We start from the raw sequence: 21,243 nt of genomic DNA on the forward strand, positions 1-21,243 counted from the left end.
CAGGGTTTGTTTGCTGTGGTGGCTGACAATACTTAATATATTTCCCAAATCTGTCACTATTGCCTTTATTTTGCATACTATTTCTTTCACTTCAAACATACCAAGTTTATTCCTGCCTTGGGGTCTTTGCACTAACTGTTCTCTTTGCTCACTACTTGATCTCTTTTCTTTCTCCTGATGTTTAAATGACAGGATCCTCTTTGTCATTAGATTATCTTAAGATTTATTTTCCCATAGTATCCTCCTTGTCTACCATTCTCAGGTACCCACCCATTCATCATCACACCGACTGATTTCAATTTCTTACATACTACTTATTATCTGATTTTAAGCATGCACACACACACACTTATACACACGCAGTAATTCCACTTTCCCATCAATAATCTACTATCTTTAAACAAAATAAAACAAAACAAAACAAAACAGGGGAACTTGGACTTGGCTGTATCATCAGTACTTAAAGAACAGGCCATTCAATAAATATGTGATGAGTGAGTAGAGTGCAGACTAGGAGCTGTAAAAGGGCTGGCTGAACACGTTGGGTTTATTGAAGTGGGTGTTCGGTGTGGCTGGAGCACAAGGAACATGAAGGATTGAGGTAGACAGGCAGATTTCTGATAGGAACATGGAGAAAACACTATAAAAGACCTATAGGCAATAGTAAAGCAGAAGGCTTTAAGTAGGCAGTGCCAGAATCATAATTGCTTTTCAGGAAAATAATTCTGATAGCAGTATGAAAGATGGAATAGAGCAGAATAAAACGCCTGGCAGAGAAACCAGAGGGAAAGAAGCTGCTTTAACAGTCATGATTAAAGATGCGAAGGATCTGACAGGTGGCAGGACAAATATATTACCACGTTTACATATATGCAAGTATTTCTTCGGACAGATTCCTGTACCTGGAATTTCAAAAGCATCTGTACAGTTGAAGTCTGTTAGATACTGCCACATTACCTTATAAAAAGGCACTCCCACCAATAATGTACACCTTTCCTGTTTCTTCATGTATTTGCAGACATTGCATAAGAATTCTTTTACATTTTTGTCAATTTGGTGGGTAAAATTATTGTTTAAATTTGCATTTCTTCAGCAAATAGTGTGACTGAACCTGATCTGCTCAGTTTAAAGGTGCTTTGTATTTCTGCTTTTATGAGCTGCCAGTTCACATACTTTGTCCATCTTTTTATTGGTTGTTAATCTTTTTCTTTTTTTTTTAATCTTTTTCTTAATTATGGAATTCTTCATCAATTCTGCATATTAGTCCTTTATTTTTGTCATTTGTCTTTTATCTTTGTTTAGTACCTTTCTTCACATAAAAGTTTAATTTTTATGGTTAAATCAATTAATCAACAGTTTCCTTTTTTGTATTCTGGATTTTGTGTTTTATTTAGAAAGAACTTTCCATTCCAAGATATAAAAATAAACCTATTTCTTCTAATACATTTTTATTTAGCTTGTTAATCCACCTATAATTTACCATATTCTAAATGATTTAAAATTTTTCCAACATCATTTTTTCACTATTGATTTGAAATGGCATATTATCGTAAACAAAATTTCTGTTCAAACTATCTATCCCTGTGTAAATACTACCACACAGCTTTACATATTTTAATATTTGGTAGGATAACTCTCATCTCACTTTTTTCCTATAGAAGTTTTTGATTTAGGGTGCCTGGGTAGCTCGTCAGTTAAGCGTCTGCCTTTGGCTCAGGTCACAATCCCAGGGTCTTAGGATTGAGCCCCGCATTGGGCTCCCTGCTCGGTGGGGAGTCTGCTTCTCCCTCTCCTTCTACTTGCAGATGCCCTGGTTGTGCTATCTCTGTGTCTAATAAATAAATAAATAAATAATTTAAAAAAAATTAAAAAAAAATCTTTAAAAAATGTTTTTGATTTAACCTATAAAAATAACAGGGTCTCATTCTAGTAAGATTATTACAGATATAGGACTTACAAATGTTATGCATTAATAATAACTATTAAACTTATTTCCTCTTGGAAGCTCAAAATTCCATATTACATATATTTCAAGATAAAAGAGAAACTAAGAGGGAATAATTATAAATGAATTAATAAAATTTTACAAATTAAAGCAAACTTCAAACTGAAAGAAGATACCACAGAGGAGCTCAGATTTTTTTTAAGATTTTATTTATTTATTTGACAGACAGAGATCACAAGTAGGTAGAGAGGCAGGCAGAGAGAGAGTAAGGAAAGCAGGATCCCTGCTAAGCAGAGAGCCCAATGCAGGGCTCGATCACAGGACCCTGGGATCATGACCTGAGCCTAAGGCAGAGGCCTTAATCCCCTGAGCCACCCAGGCACCCCAGAGCTCAGATTTTTGAAAAGCTTTTATACTAGCTTATACTAGTCTCTCAAAAGAGACTAAGATGAAAAACTTTCTTCTATGGGAAAGTTATTTAATTATTTTGTGTTACATTTAATTATGGTTATATTTACTTATGGTATGATCTTAAGAAATCATAGGTACCTGGTAACTGTTTAATTGTCAGTCATCAGATATAACAAAGGTTTCCAAAGGCAGCACAGGTAGTCCAGAGAGGACTCTAGCATCCTAAGGTTTTGTGGCTATGCTGGTATTTGGTTTTGTCTCTAATGTTTTTCTAACTGTAGTAAATAGGTGGACATATAATAAGCAAGAAAAATAGCCAACCTGTATGAATTTGTTATAAAGTAGAGAGGACAGAGGCAAACAGCCAAGTATTTTCAAGATTTGTTGAGTACAGACTAGCACTAAGTTTTTAAGGGGCACATTTTTAGGGAGAAAGCTTTGATGCTTAATATGGCACAATAATGGCACACTGGGAAGCTGGATGCCAGGACCTAACCTTCAGAGCTCTTTTTTTTTTTTTTTTTCCTAAGATTTTATTTATTTATTTGACAGAGAGAGAAAGAGAGAGGCAGGGGGAGAGGGAACACAAGCAGGGTGAGTGGAAGAGGGAGGAGCAGGTTTCCCGCTGAGCAGGGAGCCTGATGGGAGAGGGGTGGGGGTGGGGGGTTTATCCTTGGACCCTGGGATCATGGCCTGGGCTGAAGGCAGATACTTAACAACTGAGCCACCCAGGCACCCCCCAGAGCTCATTTTTGATAGCTAGTAATAAACACTTCTTGTTCGAATGGTAGAATATAGAAATTCATGGTATATACAGAGAAACTCTTACAGGGAAAGTCAGATGCATGAAATGAGCCATTTGCTTTTTAAGCTCTGCTCTGTAGTTTATTTTGTAATTTATTATTAGTAGTTTATTTTGTAATTTATTATTAGTGAAAGACCTAATAGGTTGAAGACTCGGATTATACCACTGAATCATTATGAAAACAAAACCATTTCTGAGGGTAGCAAATGAATCCATCCCCAAAGATACAGAAATACCATCTAGGAGTTAGCCTTGTGCACTACTGGTACAACATACCACACATCAAATGGCTAAAGCCCAATATGGATGCTACTGTAAATACATCCAATATAGATCCTCACATTCATAATATTTTTTCATTGGAATAAGCATTTTTTTCTACTTCAAAAATTATAAATTTATTGTGGTATCCATGTAATTCTCTATTTTGATCAATAGGTGAGATGTATCAGTGAAAATGTTTTAGTAGCTACATTTCTATTGCAGAAGATTTTTGACTTGATTTCGTATATATTCCTCAGTGTTATTTATATCTCCAAAGATGAGAGATACAATTTATATATATAAACTTGTCTAAAATCTAGTGCTTTTTAAACTAGTAATGTTTTCATAAATTAAAAATGGAATAAGCACATGAACTTCTCATATAAGTCTCGTGCATTATATCATAGTTTACTTTGACTATAACAATCTCTTAGCATTTATAAAGGCTATTCCCTAAGCCCAGAGTTCACTGTTTGCTTCCTAAACATTTTACATACAAGGCATGGAGCTAACATCTTATATTTGTTATCATATGAATAAAGTCTTACTATAACATATGGGGTTTACAGATAAGTGGAAAGGATTGGGGCTGCGTGGGATTCAAATTCAGGCTTGACTGACTTTTGAGTTAGTGCTCTTATGTCTAATGCTGTACTGCTTCCCTATGTGCTAAAAACATACTGTTTCTCACTGTTATTAAATATATAATCCTTTTGTGAAAGGAAACAATCTTAATGCAAAATCTTGTGAAAATATTCCTATGTTGAAAGTTAACATTTTAGTTTTGATATGTCTGAGCATACTAGTACAATTTAAGTGACACAGAGACATGGAAAAAGTTTTTCTTAGTATATTCTAATATAATTCTATTTCCAACTATGGTTTAAACAATCAACATAGGAATATCAAGCAAAGGTTAACTATAACCTATGAAAGCTAGGTTTTCCTAGGCAAAATCTTAAATATATGCAATGAAACCTTGTTAGAATATAACACTTTCTCGGGGCACCTGGGTGGCTCAGTGGGTTAAAGCCTCTGCCTTTGGCTCGGGTCATGATCCCAGGGTTCTGGGATGGAGCCCCACATCAGGCTCTCTGCTCAGCAGGGAACCTGCTTCCCCCTCTCTCTCTCTGCCTGCCTCTCTGCCTACTTGTGATCTCTGTCTGTCAAATAAATAAGTAAAATCTTAAAAAATATATAATATTTTCTCATATTTTTATAATTTTATAAAAAATTATCATATAACAAAAATTGTTAATTTAAGCATAATTACTCCTTTTAAAAAAGTCTAAAGAAATATGACTAATCTAAAAATTCAAAGCAAGTAAAAATTGTAATCTATTTTTGATAATCGATTTACTTTTGAGCAATCTTTTTCAATCTACTCAATGAACCCAAAATGCCAGAGAACATGGGACTTTTAAAATTTACTAAAAATCAGTGCTCTGTTACAAAAGCAGTAGAGATGGTGGCTAGAAGAGTCTGGATATTTTTTGTCTACTTTGGTTTTTTGCTCCTGTCTCTAATAAGAGCATTCAAAGGATTCTTTCCATATGTGTTTATTGTGAATTTATTAAAAACGGTTACACTGAATTAGAATGGCAGAAGGAAATGTAGTGATAATAACTAATATCCATTTGAACTTGAAAGGATAAGATCATGATAAAAATTGAAAAGGATGTTGAAAATCTCTCAAGGACAGTCAAGAAGTAGCAATTCAGAGACAGTAAGAAAATTAAAGAACAAAATCTGAGTATATCTCTAATTTGAATAAAAATATAGATTTGCTAGAACTTTACAGTTTATGAGACACTTTGATATTTATACTTTTTCATAAATAACCTTAGCAACCTAATGTAGCTTTTATTCTTGTAAGTGATAAAATTGAAGCTTGGAAAAAGTGATTTATACATAATCACACATTTGTGGGGCAGATCTTGGATTTGAATTTAGTATGTTAGCTTTTTATATACCCCAACTGATACTTACACTAAGATCTTAAGTCAGTCACTTATGTTTAGGAGAAAATTTTTTGGTCTCTAAAAATATATTTCAGTACTTCATTGTTTAAGGCGACTGATAAATATATGAGTCTAAGCTTATATTTTTCAATGTCTAAAAGGCCGTTGAATTAAGAGCTACACATAAAAGATGGAGATCACTCTGGGAAACCATACACAGTCATCTAAGATTCTATGTAAACTGGAAATAAATGAACATAATGCCTTCAGTTATGTGCTGAATGGATGATTTGAAAAGTTCATATTCTGAAACATTACTGAAGAAGCTTTGAGAACAGTTTAAGTTCATAGCAATGACACACAAACTGAGTTTGATATAAATTCAAATTCACAGAAAAGGTAAAAGAAAGAGTTAAATCACTAAAAATAGAGACTGAACTGCTAAAAACGTGGTAGCAGAGTAAGCTTCCATTGGTATAGATCTTTATAGTTTGACTCCCCAGGTAGAACGCAGTATTTGGGATGGTAAGGCAATAGTTACTTTTTTTTTTTTTAAATGATGTTAAAAGCTATTTTTTAAAATATTGCATAATGTAAGAAAAATAGTCTTACACATTTTCAGTGTCAAGTGATGGTATTCGTCTCTTGATTTTGAAGGAAATAATTCTATTCCCTTTCTTTCCTTTTATCTAAGAGGTAAGAAAAAAATCACTAAATTACTGGAAATTTGGTAGCTTTAACTTACTTAGGGTTTGGAAGGTTGTTTACCAAAACCTAGTTTTGAAGGCTAGACAGAGAACAGGGTAAGTAGGGTTTGAAACTGAAAAAAAATCCTAGCTATACTGACTGGATTCAAGGTACAACTGGCATCAAGACACAAACTTTCTTGACTGGGCTAGGCAGGGCTCTGTTAACCCAACATGATCTGCAGAGCAAATCTGACCATGGTGCACTAGCACGACGAGGGGGTGGGCAGTCGAAACAAATTTATACCCAAGATTTCATTTAGGTAGGAATGTCCCTTAGAAGATTGGTTGGTTAGTTTTATATTTCTTATTCCATGAATTATTTCTATTTATTTATCTCTTGAGGGTAGTTGACCACTTCATGTTGCTATATTAAAGCACTCTATTTGTTATGGAAATTACTTTCAAAAAAAGATTGTTTTATTTGAGAATTCAACAGGAGGCAGTATGGCAAAATGGAGATGAAATCTATGGGACAAATGAAGAATTTGGCCTTATATTGGAGCAGGGCCAGTTTATTTTACTATAACAGGGTATACGGGAAAAGATGCACATGGAAATATAAATGCACCTTCCTACACTGATGGTGGGAATGTAAGCTGGAGCAGCCACTCTGGAAAACAGTATGGAGGTTCCTCAAAAAGTTGAAAAGAGAGCTACCCTATGACCCAGCAACTGCACTACTGGGTATTTACCCTAAAGATACAAAGGTAGTGTCCGAAGGGACATGTGCACCTGAATGTTTATAGCAGCAATGTCCACAACAACCAAACTACGGAAAGAGCCTAGATGTCCATCAACTGATGAATGGATAAAGAAGATGCGGCATATATACACAATGGAGTATTATGCAGCCATCAAAACCCACAAAATCTTGCCATTTGCAATGACACGTGGATGGAACTAGAGGGTATTATGTTAAGCAAAGTAAGTCAGTCAGAGAAAGACAATTATCATATGATCTCACTGATTTGAGGAATCTGAGAGGCAGGGCAGTGGGTTGTGGGGGAAGGGAGAGGAAAAAGGAAACAAGATGGAGCCAGGGAGGGAGACAAACTGTAAGAGACTTTTAATCCCAGGAAACAAACTGAGGGTTGCTGGAAGGGAGGTGGTGGGAGGGATGGGGCGGCTGGGTGATGGACATTGGCGAGGGTATGTGCTATGGGGAGTGTTGTGAATTGTGTAAGACTGATGAATCACAGACCTGTATCCCTGAAACAAATAATATGTTATATGTTAATAAAACAATATAAATGCAGTAGTCTTCTTCTGATAGCTTCTCTTTTCTTGGTGAAAGAGGAACTGAAGTTACCAAATGGAAGTGATGGTGGGAGGAGATGTAAAAGACCTGAGGAAGGACAAGAGGGTTATGAAATAGATGCCAAGGAGAGTAGAATCTACAGACTGACTGCCTGGTGAGTATAAAGATCCTTTTGGGGATCATGAATTTAGAGTGAGACCACAAGCACGGCTGTGTGTTTTTGTCCAGCCACTTCAAGCTGAACGGTTGAAGGTACAGGGAGGACACCAAACTGGCTGTAACCAGAGTTTATTCAACAAAAGGAAGAAGAGAAAGCATCAGGAGAGTTCAGGACAATTATCCCCGCTAACTCTTTGGAAAACTATACTCCCTTCTAAAAATATAACTACTATCTATTCCCTTTATCTGCTTTATCTTTTTCTTTAGCACTCAGTATCTACCATATTTTATATTTCTCTTGTTTACTGTCTCTATTACAATGAAAACTCCGTAAGGGCAAGGATTTTTTGTCTGTCAAGTTCACTGCTATTGTCTTTTAAAAGGTAGGATTCCTTGCTGGATAATGGCAAAGCAGCTTCACACTCCCCAAAGCAGTTTCACTACCTAACAATGCCCTACGGTTTAACGGTTTAATGAGGAGAAATGACTAGCTGGTTTATTAGCTAGCAGCTATTGTGAAAGGACTGGGTGCTTTGGATATAATTTTGATCTTTTAAATTGGTAATATTAATTCCTTATTATAATAAAAGGACCTTAATTAAGATGATGGTGGTTTCTCTAAAATTTTCTTTAAAAAAATTTTTTTTTAGATTTTATTTATTTATTTGACAGAGAGAGAGAGAGAGAAGGAGAGAGTGCATGCGCATGCACAAGCAGGGGGAGCGGCAGGCAAAGGGAGCAGCCTGAGGGAACCTGATGTGGGGCTTGATCCCAGAGCCCTAGGATCACAACTGAGTTGAACGGAGGCAGATGCTTAATGCCTGAGCTACCAGGTACTCTTCTCTAAAATTTCCTTAAGTAGAAGAGAGTAATAAAAAGCAGACAGTGATAAGAAATGCTATTGGGATACATGTAAGGGCGAGATGAGAAAATCCCTGTGGCTACCTTCTTCTTACCTGGGGGTGGGAAGGGCTGGGAGAGTAAAACGAATGAACGACATGGATAAGAGGCATCTCTGGCATACAGTGTGGAAAATGGATTAGAGGGAAGACAAATTTAGGGTTCCAGAAATCAATCAGAAAGCTGTTGCAGGAATCCAGGTAAGAGTTGAGGGTTTGCCTAAACTAAGGTACAGGAAGTGAGGATAAAGGCAAACGTCTTTGAAAAACATTAAGCAGACAGGATCGGACAGACTCAGCAACTGACTGTGAGGGTACAGAAAAGGCCAAGGAGAGAAGCCAGTGCAATCTCCACTTGTCGTTCTATGGACCATATCCACATTGTTTTCAAGATTCTGACTATTGGAAACCACAGGACTACTTTAACACCGGAATTTTAGCTAAAAACACCACCAGAAGTCTATGAAAAACAATTTCCAGTGTTCAAAAGAATTAAATTATGGTGACGGTATGACAGGTAGCATACTGAGGTTTTTTTGTTTTTTGACACCAGTCTCATTCTAGGAAACATTTGAATCATGGATCTACCTACTCTGCTTCCTCATGAACCTGGCCTTGCATCCCAGAATTCAGGCTGAAGGGATTCTTCTCTGGTCCTGTACTACTGGTGGGAAAAACTCCTCTAAAAAGTTACATTTCGGGGACGCCTGGGTGGCTCAGTGGGTTAAGCCTCTACCTTCAGCTCAGGTCATGATCCCAGGGTCCTGGGGATCAAGTCTTGCATTGGGCTCTCTGTTCAGCAGGGAGCCTGCTTCCTCCTCTCTCTCTCTCTCTCTCTGCTTGCCTCTCTGCCTACTTGTGATCTCTCTCTGTCAAATAAATAAATAAAATCTTAAAAAAAAAAAAGTTACATTTCAGGGCACCTGGGTGGCTCAGTGGGTTAAAGCCTCTGCCTTGGGCTCAGGTCATGATCCCAGGGTCCTGGGACCGAGCCCCACATCGGGCTCTCTGCTCCGTGGGGAGCCTGCTTCCTCCCCTCTCTCTCTGCCTGCCTCTCTGCCTACTTGTGATCTCTGTCTGTCAAATAAATGAATAAAATCTTTAAAAGAATAAAAAAAATAAAAAGTTACATTTCAATAATGCAACTGAGTCACCTATGGACATTTTACAGAATACTTATTAAGTGCCCGATACTATGTATGGCCTTTATGTTTACATAAATTGTTATGCTCATATTCATTCAACAAATATTATGTGACAATAACTACTGATGTATTGGTGCCTATGAATATACACGCAGAGTTCACATAGATTTGTAATAGATGACCAATGTGTACCTGAAATTTTAGAACAGGAGTTCAAACATGAGTTTAAACATGGATAAATAATCCTGGACACATTGTTTTGTGTAACAGTTTATCCTCTGAAAGTATGATCTTGATTATGAGCAATACTAGTTTTAAAAAACTTTTTCACTCAATCCTGGTGCCTATGTCTTGGACTACATATTCCTTTAACATCAGTAGTTTTCATAATAATTATTAGAATGGGTAGCATTTTCAAATGTTTATGAGATGAAAAGTTTCACTATAAGGTAGTGGTATAATTATGGGAATTTATGTTTCTTAGTTTCTTGGATAATGGGGACACATTACACTTTATGATGTTTCACAAAATTCAAATGCATTTCAAAAGCTAAAATTATTCATAAAGGATCAAAATTGGAAGGAGAATTTGTCCTAGAAAAGAAACAATAATTGAAAAAAATCAACTAGCTTTCATTCATCCATTCAATAAATTATGTTCTGAGTATCTACTAGGGTGGGACACTCTTTTATGGTCTAGGGATATAGTGGGGAACACAAGAGACAAGTTACTTTATAGAGCTGATATTATAGTGAGGCAGAAAAGATAAAAAGTATAAAGAAATAAATATAAAATGCAATTACTGTTAATGATGAATGCTACAAGGAGAAACAAAAGTGGGTAACGGGATGTTGTAATTTCTTAAGAGTAGGATCTTGTCTTACTCATCTTTGTGTTTCTACAGGATCTAGCAGAATGCTTAGAAGAGTGGCCACTCAGATGTTTTTTACACAAATTAAAGTGAGTTTTTAGGTATCTGCTTTTGTTTCTGGAAGCACCTGTATAAATTTGCAAACTGAAGCATCTGACACTTTAAATTGCAATTCTGAACTTAGTTCTGAACTTAATGGAGTCAAGGGATCGCCAAGATATAGATAATCTTGTTGAACACTTTTGAAGCTGTACAAAACCCCAAATCAGAGCAGATTTGGATATTTTCAGGTAAGTTTACTATTATAATAAAAATTTATATTTAATATATTAACAATACAATTAGAATATAATTAAGTATATTAATTATATATTAATATATATAAAATTATAATGTGCCTATATTCTTGCAAAGTTTATATCATTTTAATAATCTACATGTAATTTTTAATACAAAAATAATATTAAACCAAACTGACTTACTAATTATTATTATTTTTTCCCCCAAGAACTATGGAAAAGTGTAAAGAGACCCACAAAGAAGGGGCATTGCCTTTTTCTTAAGCCTGATGCAAAATATCTGCCAAGTGACAAAAGCTTTCTCAGAGTAGATTTACAGTTTCTAATCATCAAAGCATACTGACTGAAGAAAAAGCTATTATGTTAGAAAATGGGATGTTAAATCTTTACAGGACATCCTCAGTATGGGAAGTCTCTCACTAAGGAAGAAGCACAGTTACGAATTGTGCTACATTTTTAAAGATGTTTTTAGGTTCTCAGCTAACATAACAGGCACTTTTTCATCTTTCATTTCAACATTGTGATATAAATAAATCAGAGTTAGGCACTTCTGTACTATTAAAATAATGTATCCTTATATCCTAGGCTTATGACTCCAAACTATTAGTTGCTTCAAGGTATAATACAGTTGTTTTTAAATGTTGCCTTTTTTTAAAACAAATTTATAAATCACTGTATTTTTCTATTTTTCCTAATTCCCTTGCCATTAGAGATTAAAATATTAGGATGATTTTTTAAAAATTTAATTTTTTTCAGTGTTCCAAAATTCATTGTTCGTGCACCACACCCAGTGCTCCATGCAATACATGCCCTCCTTAATACCCACCACCAGGCTCACCCATCTCCCCCAACCTCCTCCCCTCCAAAACACTCAGTTTGTTTCTCAGAGTCCACAGTCTCTCATGGTTTGTCTCCTTCTCTGATTTCCCCCGACTCAATTCTCTTCTCCATCTCCCAATGTCCTCTGTGTTATTCCTTATGCTCTACAAGTAGAGACTATATGATAACTGACTCTCTCTGCTTGACTTATTCACTCAGCATAATCTCCTCCAGCCCCGTCCATGTTGATGCAAAAGTTGGGTATTCATCCTTTCTGATGGAGGCATAATACTCCATTGTATATATGGACCATATTTTCTTTATCCATTCGTCTGTTGAAGGTTCTTTCCACATTGGGGTACAGTTGGCCCTTCTTTTCACTACATCTGTATCTTTGGGGCAAATAACCAGTAGTGCAACTGCAGCTACTACAAAACTGTGATCACCAAGACAGCACGGTACTGGCACAAAAACAGATAGGCCAGCAGAACAGAGTAGAGAACCCAGACATGGACCCTCAACTCAAATAATCTTTGACAAAGGAGGAAAAAATTTACGATGGAAAAAAGACAGCCTCTTCAATAAATGGTGCTGGGAAAACTGGACAGCTATGTATAGAAGAATGAAACTTGACCATTCTCTTACACCATACACAAAGATAAACTCAAAATGGATAAAGACCTCAACATGTGGCAGGAACCTATCAAAATCCTAGAGGAGAACACAGGCAGTAACCTCTTTGACATGCGCCACAGCAACTTCTTTCAAGACATATCTCCAAAGGCACAGGGAAAAAAAAGCGAAAATGAACTTTTGGGACTTGATCAAGATCAAAAGTTTCCGCACAGCAAAGGAAACAGTCAACAAAACAAAGAGGCAACCTGGGGCGCCTGGGTAGCTCAGTGGGTTAAAGCCTCTGCTTTTGGCTCAGGTCATGATCCCAGGGTCCTGGGACCGAGTCCCACGTCGGGCTCTCTGCTCAGCAGGGAGCCTGCTTCCCCCTCTCTCTCTGCCTGCCTCTCTGCCTAATGGTGATCTCTCTCTGTCAAATAAATAAATAAAATCTTTAAAAAACAAAAACAAAAACAAAGAGGCAACCCACAGAATGGGAGAAGAGATTTGCAAATGACACTACAAAGGGCTGATATCCAAAATCCATAAAGAACTCCTTAAATTCTACACACAAAAAAGATAATCACGTCAAAAAATGGACAGAAGACATGAACAGACACTTCTCCAATGAAAACATACAAATGGCTAATAGACACATGAAAAAATGTTGTCCTGACTCAGTTTTGAGGCCCTAGCTAGAGGCCCATCAGTTTCCCTTCTTGTGCAGCCAATGAAATTCACACTCCCAATTATGTTGCCTATTGGGCTCTCATAATCAGGGCTACTAGACAGTTGCCTTAACTGCCTCAGGACCAGATATCAGACAACCCGAGCCCACTGAAATCATTCAAATTAGTCATTCCTAAAACTACTTACCCTGCCTCATTCCTTCCATGGAAATTACAAAAAAGGGACCTGCCCACTGTTAACCCTACTTCCTTTACCTTGAGGCCAACGCTGGTGCTTTCCCTGAGTGGTCTTGTGTTTCCTCAGGAAAGTGAATATAAGAAATTATAGAACTCTTTCCCATGTCTCTCTCTCGATCTATGTCTGGCCTCACTGTATCTCAAAGTAATACAGTTAAGACACAAAGGTATACAACATATTTTAGTTAAGAAATAATACTAATATCAACTGTCAATATTTGTTAATTAGAAGTAATATGTTTCATAAGTGCAACATTGGTTCTAATGACACTGATGCTAACTAATTCCCTGTAACAGTTCTAATTGATCTATTTTGTAGCTACAGTCCATTTCAACTTCCAGGATGCTGTAATTGACCAGAGACACATGTAAACAAAAATTATCTAAAGATTTTTACCAGGTTTTCACCAAGACACATCAATCATTGTGCTAAATGAGATGGATATTTTTGAAGACTATATGCTTGGATCCAGTAAAAGCATATGAAGCCATGCAGAATAATCAATTCATGAAAAACTCTACAACACTTTAAAAGCATTAAAGAAATGAAAATATATCAAAAAATCCCAAGACAATTATTGAATGGATGTTTGTAATGAGAAAAATAAGCAGAACACAAGAACACCAAAGCTTCTTATGCCCTGGAAGGCATTTACAATACCCACATATTTGGGGTCTGGTTCTGTTACCACTCAGAGAAGGGGGTATGGGACCACACCCAACATTAATCTGGGACCCCAAGGGTGTACGCCTTTAGGATAAAGGTGAACCATATCTTAATCCACATCCCTCCTTGCAAAGTCATATAGGACTATAGAGAAGCTACTTTGGTCATAAGCAAAACAGGAGAAGAAAGAAAAAGAAACATTTTCGTTAAGTGGCCATAGACCAGCCATCTTACAGATTTACCTCAAAGAACAAATATCTATGGAAGGCCAGAAAGCCTTCCTTTCATCATGTACTTAAAACCAGAAGTGCTCTATGGCACCTAGAAGTAGCAAAGGCAAAGCCTCTCTATGTAAACCCCATAACAAAATTTTTCTAGGGCAATTACTAGCAAGTAGCTAGAGAAATCAGACAACTTGCAAAGAACCAACAGAAACAAACCTGTCTGGTACTGAATTTACCAGATGTAGAATTTCAAATAATGTTTACTATTTTAACAGAAAAGCAAGGCAAAATTGGAAATGTCAGCAAGAAGCAGGAGGTTGTAAGAATATAAAATGGCAGGTATGACAAAGTTAAATAGAACTTGTAGTAACAAAAAAACCTTAAGATAAAAACTCAATAGACACATACAGCAGAGTGAACACAAAAAGAGAACTTATAAAATATTAGATTTGAAGAAACTGTCAGAATACAGCACAGTGAAAAGAAAAAGATGGAAATAAAGAGAGACATAGGAATGTAATATAAAAGTTTAACATTTGACTTTTGAGCAGAGTCCCAGAAGGATGGGAGAGAGGGAATTGCACAGGGGCAATATTTGTTTTGTTTTTAAAATCAAGCTTATTGAGGTATGGTTATGGAAATAAAATGTAGCCATTTTGTGTATAGAGCTTAGTAAGGTTTGATGAATGTGTTACCCACTTATCTATAATCACAGTTAATATACAGAATATGTCCCTCATCCCAAAATATTCCCTTATGACCCCATGTAGTCATTCTCCCACCCCAGCCCTAAGCATCCAGTGTATTGTTGTCACTAGATTAGAAATGTTTTTAGAGTCTGTGAGCACTCCAGTGGTTCTTCAAATCCATTCCTTAGAGACTGGGATTAAATGGCTTTCTTTTTGTTAAAAAAAAAAAAAAAAAAAGGAATTGTCTTATTTAGAATTTCATGTGTGATCATACAGTATGCAATCTTCTTTGGCTTTTGTTTCATCTCATTTTTTACAATCATCCATGTTGCACTTATCAGTGGTTTGTCCCTTTTATCACTGTGTGGTTACCCACACAATTCTTTTTTATTTTTTTTAATATTTTATTTATTTATTTGACAGAGAAAGATCACAAGTAGGCAGAGAGGCAGGCAGCGAGAGAGAGAGGGAAGCAGGCTACCCGCTGAGCAGAGAGCCCGATGCGGGACTTGATCCCAGGACCCTGAGATCATGATCTGAGCCGAAGGCAGTGGCTTAACCCACTGAGCCACCCAGGTGCCCCTATCCACACAATTCTTGATGGACATTTGGATTGTTTCCCATTTTTGGCTGTTATAAATAAAGCAGCTACAAATATTTGTACACAAGTTCTTTTGTGTGTGAATCTGTTTCATTTCTCTTGGGTAAGTATCTATGAGTACAACTGCATGGTCATATAGTAATGACACACTTAACTTTGCAGTAAACTGACAAATTGGTGTTATCATTATTGAACTGTAAGATTTGTTTTTAATAATCTGAAACAAGTTCTTTGTCAGTTATACTATTTACAAATCTTTTTCTCACAGTCTTGTTTCCCTTTTCTTCAATGGTGATTTTTAAAGAGTACAGGTTTTAAAAACAAAAAATAAAAAAAATACAACGTAGTCTATTGATTTTTTTAATGAATCGTTCTTGTTGTGTCCTACGTAAGAAATTTTTTTTTTAAAGATTTTATTTACTTATTTGAGAGAGAGACAGTGAGAGAGAGAGCATGAGCGAGGAGAAGGTCAGAGGGAGAAGCAGACTCCCCGTGGAGCTGGAAGCCTGATGCGGGACTCGATCCTGCGACTCCGGGATCATGACCTGAGCCGAAGGCAGTTGTCCTACCAACTGAGCCACTCAGGCGTCCCAAGAAATTTTTGCTTTCCACAGATTTTCTTCATGTTTTTTCCTAAAAATTTTGTCATTTTCCTTTTATGTTTAGGACTATGATTCATTTCAAGTTACTTTTGTATATTGTGTGATGCAATGGTTTTGGTAGGTAGACTCTAAAATGGCCCCCAATTTCCCTACCTCCTGGTATTCAGAACCTCACACTCAAGGGGCAGAGAGGGGGTTATACTCAATGACTTGCTTCTAATCAATGGAAAAAGGCAAAAGTGATGGGATGTCACTTTAAAATTAGGTTTAAAAAAAAGGCCACAGCCTTTGTCTTGCTTTCCCCTCTCTCCTTACCTCCCTTTCTCTACCTCTTTCTCTCTCAGCTCTCACTCGGAGGGAGGCAATCTGCCACGCTGTGAGTACACATATAAAGAGGCTCATGAGGCAAGGAACTGACATCTGCCAACAACAGTTAACACCTGAGGCCTGCCATAGCTTTAGCGTGAACTCAGGAGTGAATCTTCTCCTCTGAAGCCTTGAGATGACTGCAGTTTCATGACAAATCCCGAGTCAGAGGCATTCTGGTTCAGACATGCCTCGATTCCTGACCCACAGAAACTGTGAAATAATAAATGTTGTTCTAAGCCACTAAGTTCTAGGGGTAATTTGTTATATAGTAATCAATAATCAACAGAAAGGCTTTTCATCAAATATGGAAAACTTTGGGCCATTATTTCTTAAAATACTCCTAACTCCTACCTCCACCCTTCATTATATCACTTGATATTGTCTCTCTGGTCACTGAGACTCTCTGTTTATTTTTTTCTTTTTTTTCCAGCCTTTGTCTGTCTTCAAGTTCTCTGATCTGTTCTTCTGCAGTGTGTAATTTGTTAATCACATCCAGCAAATTAAAAACTTTCCAATATAATTTACATGTCCAAATTTCCATTTGGCTCCTTTTTGTATACTCCCTTTCTTATCATCTTCATGTGTTCCTTTAAATCACTGAGCATATTTATAATTGCTAAAGTTCTTGTCTATTAATTGTGCTACCTCTGTCATTTCTGAGTGTGTTTCTATGCATTGCTTTTTCTTCCTGGCTATGGGTAACATTTTTATTTATCTAGTAATAAAAGTTTTGGATTTGTTCTTATGGGCAGTTAAATTACTTGAGAACATGCTAGATTATTTTGAGGCTTGGTTTTTAAGTCTTGTCAAGGTGAATTTAGAGTACCTTTCATTCTGGGCTGGTTTAATTCTATTAATAAGGTGAAGTGACTCTGGAATCTTTACTGCATGCACTATGTATTCAACAAGGATTCTCCACTCTGGCTGGGCAGAATTCTAATATTCCCCGCCCTATGTGAGCTCTTGATGTTTTTCAGCTTACAACTCCCTTGACATTATTTGACTGGCTTCTTAAAGCTTTATTCTATGAGTGAGAAACACATTCAGAAGGACTATGCAGATTTCTGAAGCTCTTTCGCTGTGTAGTTCTATCTTCTCTGGTTCTCTGCCTTGAAAATTTCAGTTACTCAGGCATCAGACCTGGCAGTGGCTGAGATTACCTTCCCTGAAAATAGTCCTGAAAGGATCCTTAGGCAGAAATCCAAGATGATTCTACATTTTATCTTGTTTCTTGTCTCTCATGGATCAGAAAAAATAACTGTTTCAAACATTTTGTCCAGTTTTCTAGTTGTTTCTGTTGGGAAGTTAGGTCTGGTACCAGTTTCTCCATCATAGCAGGAGGTAGGCATTTCCAAAGGCCATATCTGAAGAATCTAGCAATTTTCTGAACCAATACTAATCTACACTAACAAAAGGCACAAAATACAACAAATGAAACCCATTTATACTTAGATATATCACAGTGAAATCACAAAAAAACAAAACATTTTAATAGCCACAGGAAAAGATTACTTTTAAAGGGGTGGAAAGTGAAGTAGACAGATGATTTCTATACAGAAACTACAGAAGTCAGAGATTAACAGAATGTTGTTTTTAATTTTCTGCAAGAAAATAGCTTCAACATGGAATTCTGTCAGCAAGCAAAATACTGTTCAAATATGGACATAAAATAAATATATTTTATAAACAGAAGTTGAGAATTCATCACCTGAATGCCCTCATTAAAGCAACTTCCAAAAGATATAATTTAGATACGAGGTAAGTAGTCCTACCTGGGATGTTTGAGATATAAGAAGAAATGCAGAACAAATAAGGTGGTAAATATATGGACTAATAAAAATGAACTCCAATTATATAAAACAACTAGTGGGGAGAAATAAAAACACTACAAAGCAGACTTTAAAATCTGGCAACAATAACATAAAAGTTGGACAAAGGAAATAAATGTGTTAATATATTCCAAAGTTCTTGTATTATCTGGCAGGAGGATAAATGCTTTGACTAACTTTAGGTTTTCCTGTGGTAAATATATGTGGCATAAGTTCTAGGGTAACAACCTAAAGAAAACAGAGTTACTTAATTTCCAAAGCTTAGGGGGAGAAGTAGAATGATTTTTTTAAAAACCCCCAAAACACCAAGTTAGTAAAAAAGATGAGAGAGGAAAGAAAAAGAAAGCAAAGATGACAAAAATAGAAAGTACTAAAATAAAATAAAGATAACAAATCTCAATATACTTTGGATTACACTGAATATAAATGAACTAAATGGTCTAAAACAGAACCATATACTGTTTCTAAGAGACAGATCTATGGAAAACAGAAGTAATTAACAAAAAGATAACTAAAATATCCCCACATGTTTAGAAATTTAAAAATGTATTTATAACACATGGATTGAAAGAAGAAATAATGAAAATTAGAAAATATTTTGAAGTAAATAAGAGTGAAAATACTAGATGTATCAAAACTCATATGGTAAGACTATGCCTGAATCTGGGAAAAAATCTGTAACATTTAATAATCCATTCAAATTAAGAGAAAAGAAAAGGTGCAAATTTGTGAGCTATGCTTCTATTTCAAGAAGATAGAAAAGGAACAGCAACATGAAAGCAAAGAAAGCAGAGAGAGAGGTAATAAAGTGCTGAAATAAAATACGTAACAAATATAAAATTAAGAGAAAGATTAGTTATTTATAGAGTAATGAAACATAATACTCTGGTGGGAATGATAAAGACAAAACAGACAAGGTACAGATAATACTAGCATCAGTAATGCAAAAAGGGTTATCATAACAGATACTTCAGACGTCATATATTATGGACACATTGCACCCAAAATACTTGAAAATTCAGAAGACATGGATACATTTATAGAAAAATGTAATTTACCAAAACTGTTTCAAAGAAGAAAAAGAAAATTTGATGAGTTCTATAACTGTTCAATGGAATAACAATCAAAGATATTGCCACAGAAATCCCAAAATACCACCACCACTACTCCAGGCCAAGAGAATTTCATTGGAGAGATCTACCAAATATTCAAAGAATAAGCATTTCTAAAATACAAAGTTTATGCAAAAACAGAAATCACTGGTCTCCAATTTCTTGAGGCTGGCATAACTTTGATACTACAACTTAACAATGAAAGTTCAAGAATGGAAAGTTTCAGGTCAATCTCTCTAGTGAGCATAGATGAAAAAATACTAAACAAAATACTAGCAAGCCAAATCCAGCAACACATAAGAATGTATACCAACTGTACTGGTTTTATTATAGGAATGTAAACTTGGCACACTAGCAAAAATCTATAAAATTTATCCCACTAACAGATTAAAAAAATAAAATGGTTACCTCAAGTAATACAGGACAAGCTTTTACAAAATGCAATATTTATGATAAAAACTAAGTAAAATGAGAAGGAAACTTCCTAAATCTAACAGAAGTTATTCTCCAACACACAAAACATCATACAAAAGACAAAGATTGAAATCTTTCCTTCTGAAATTGAAGAAAAGACCAAGAATCCTTGACTATCACTCTGATTCTGCACTGTACTAGCGATCTCATCAGTGTAATAGGTGACAAAGGGAAATAAAACATATGATGACTGGAAATAAATAAAACTGTTATCTTCAGAGATGGTATAATTATATATAAACAAAACCCAACACATGCATTAATGTCTTATAGAAAGCAAAATGTACAGGTATGAACCAAAGTTGTAATAAGACTGGCTTTTAGATGAATTGTTTTTTAAAAAATGTATTAGTCTCTTAAACAAGGTAAAAAATAAAAAAGTAGAGTTATATTTGTTTCCTATATAATGTAGGAGGCGAATACATTTTGGAAAAAGTTGTTTATGTTTTTGGACACAGTGTATCAAAGCATAATTTTGTGATATCAACAACTGAAAGGAGTGGGGACAGAGCTACACAGGATCAGATTTTTGGATGTTATGTGTAATCCCTATGGTAATCACAAAGAAAACAGCTATAAAATATACACAAAGAGAATGAGAAAGGAACTCAAAGGTTTCATTAAAGAAAATCACCTAAACATAAAAAGTCAGTAATAAATAAGAAATGAGAGACAAAAAAGCTGTGAAGTATACAGAGAACAAAAAGTAAGTCCCTCGTCAGCTTTAAAAGAGAAGGAGATTCTGGCACGCACTACAACATGGATGAGCCTTGGGGACTTTGTGTTGGGTGAAATAGGGCCATCACAGGGGACAAATACCATGTGGTTCCACCTATATGACGTACTTAGAGTAGTCAAGGTCACGGAGACAGAGGTGAAGTGGTGGTTTCCAGGGGCCAGGGGAGAAGGAAGAGGGCACTAGGAGAATTTAGTTTAATAGGTACAGAGTTTCCAATTTTCAAGATGAAAAGAAGTTCCAGAAAAGGATGGGTCATGATAGTAACATTACAAAGTAAATATACTTAATACCACTGAAATGTATACTTAGAAATAGCTAAGATGGTAAAAGTTTTATGTATATTTTACCACAATTAAAAGAAAAAGTGGAATCAATCCAAAGGCCCATCAATTAGTGAGTGGATAAACAAAATGTGGTACATATCCATTCCACTGACTCATCAATAAAAAGATACTCAATACTGATCTATGATGCAATATGGATGAATCTCAAAAACATACTGAGGGAAAGAATCCAGATGCAAAAGAACACATAATGTGTGATTCCGTGTATAGGAAATGTCCATAACAGGCAAATTTACAGGGTCAGCAAGTAGATTACTGATTGCCAGAAACAGGACTTTGGTACTGCCCGCAAAGAGGCATGGCGGATTTTGTGGTTTGATGGAAATGTGCTGAAACCTGATTGAAGTGATACTTGCACAACTCTGTAAAATTACCATAAATCAGTTAATTTTATGTTTAACGGAGTGAGCTATATAGTATGCAAATTATACCACAATAAAGCTGTTGAAAAATCCAAAAGAATCTATAG

The 21,243-nt window shown here is 35.9% G+C and overlaps 1 protein-coding gene across 6 annotated transcripts in view; it reads right to left on the bottom strand.

The window, feature by feature from the left end:
- The window catches only part of SCLT1 (sodium channel and clathrin linker 1), a 179,570-nt gene that overhangs the window by 15,501 nt on the left and 142,826 nt on the right, over nucleotides 1-21,243 (bottom strand). The window contains exon 19 of one of the 6 annotated variants that reach the window (XM_032333410.1): nucleotides 16,220-16,486. The exons of the other annotated variants lie outside the window; for them this stretch is intronic. Within the exon in view, the coding sequence (XP_032189301.1) occupies nucleotides 16,366-16,486 (121 nt within the window). The 3' untranslated portion in view covers nucleotides 16,220-16,365. Of the gene's footprint in view, nucleotides 1-16,219; nucleotides 16,487-21,243 lie in introns of those variants that run through there. 6 annotated transcript variants of the gene reach the window in all.

The sequence above is a fragment of the Mustela erminea genome, chromosome 2 (genome assembly GCF_009829155.1).
Source record: "Mustela erminea isolate mMusErm1 chromosome 2, mMusErm1.Pri, whole genome shotgun sequence".
NCBI lineage: Eukaryota > Metazoa > Chordata > Mammalia > Carnivora > Mustelidae > Mustela > Mustela erminea.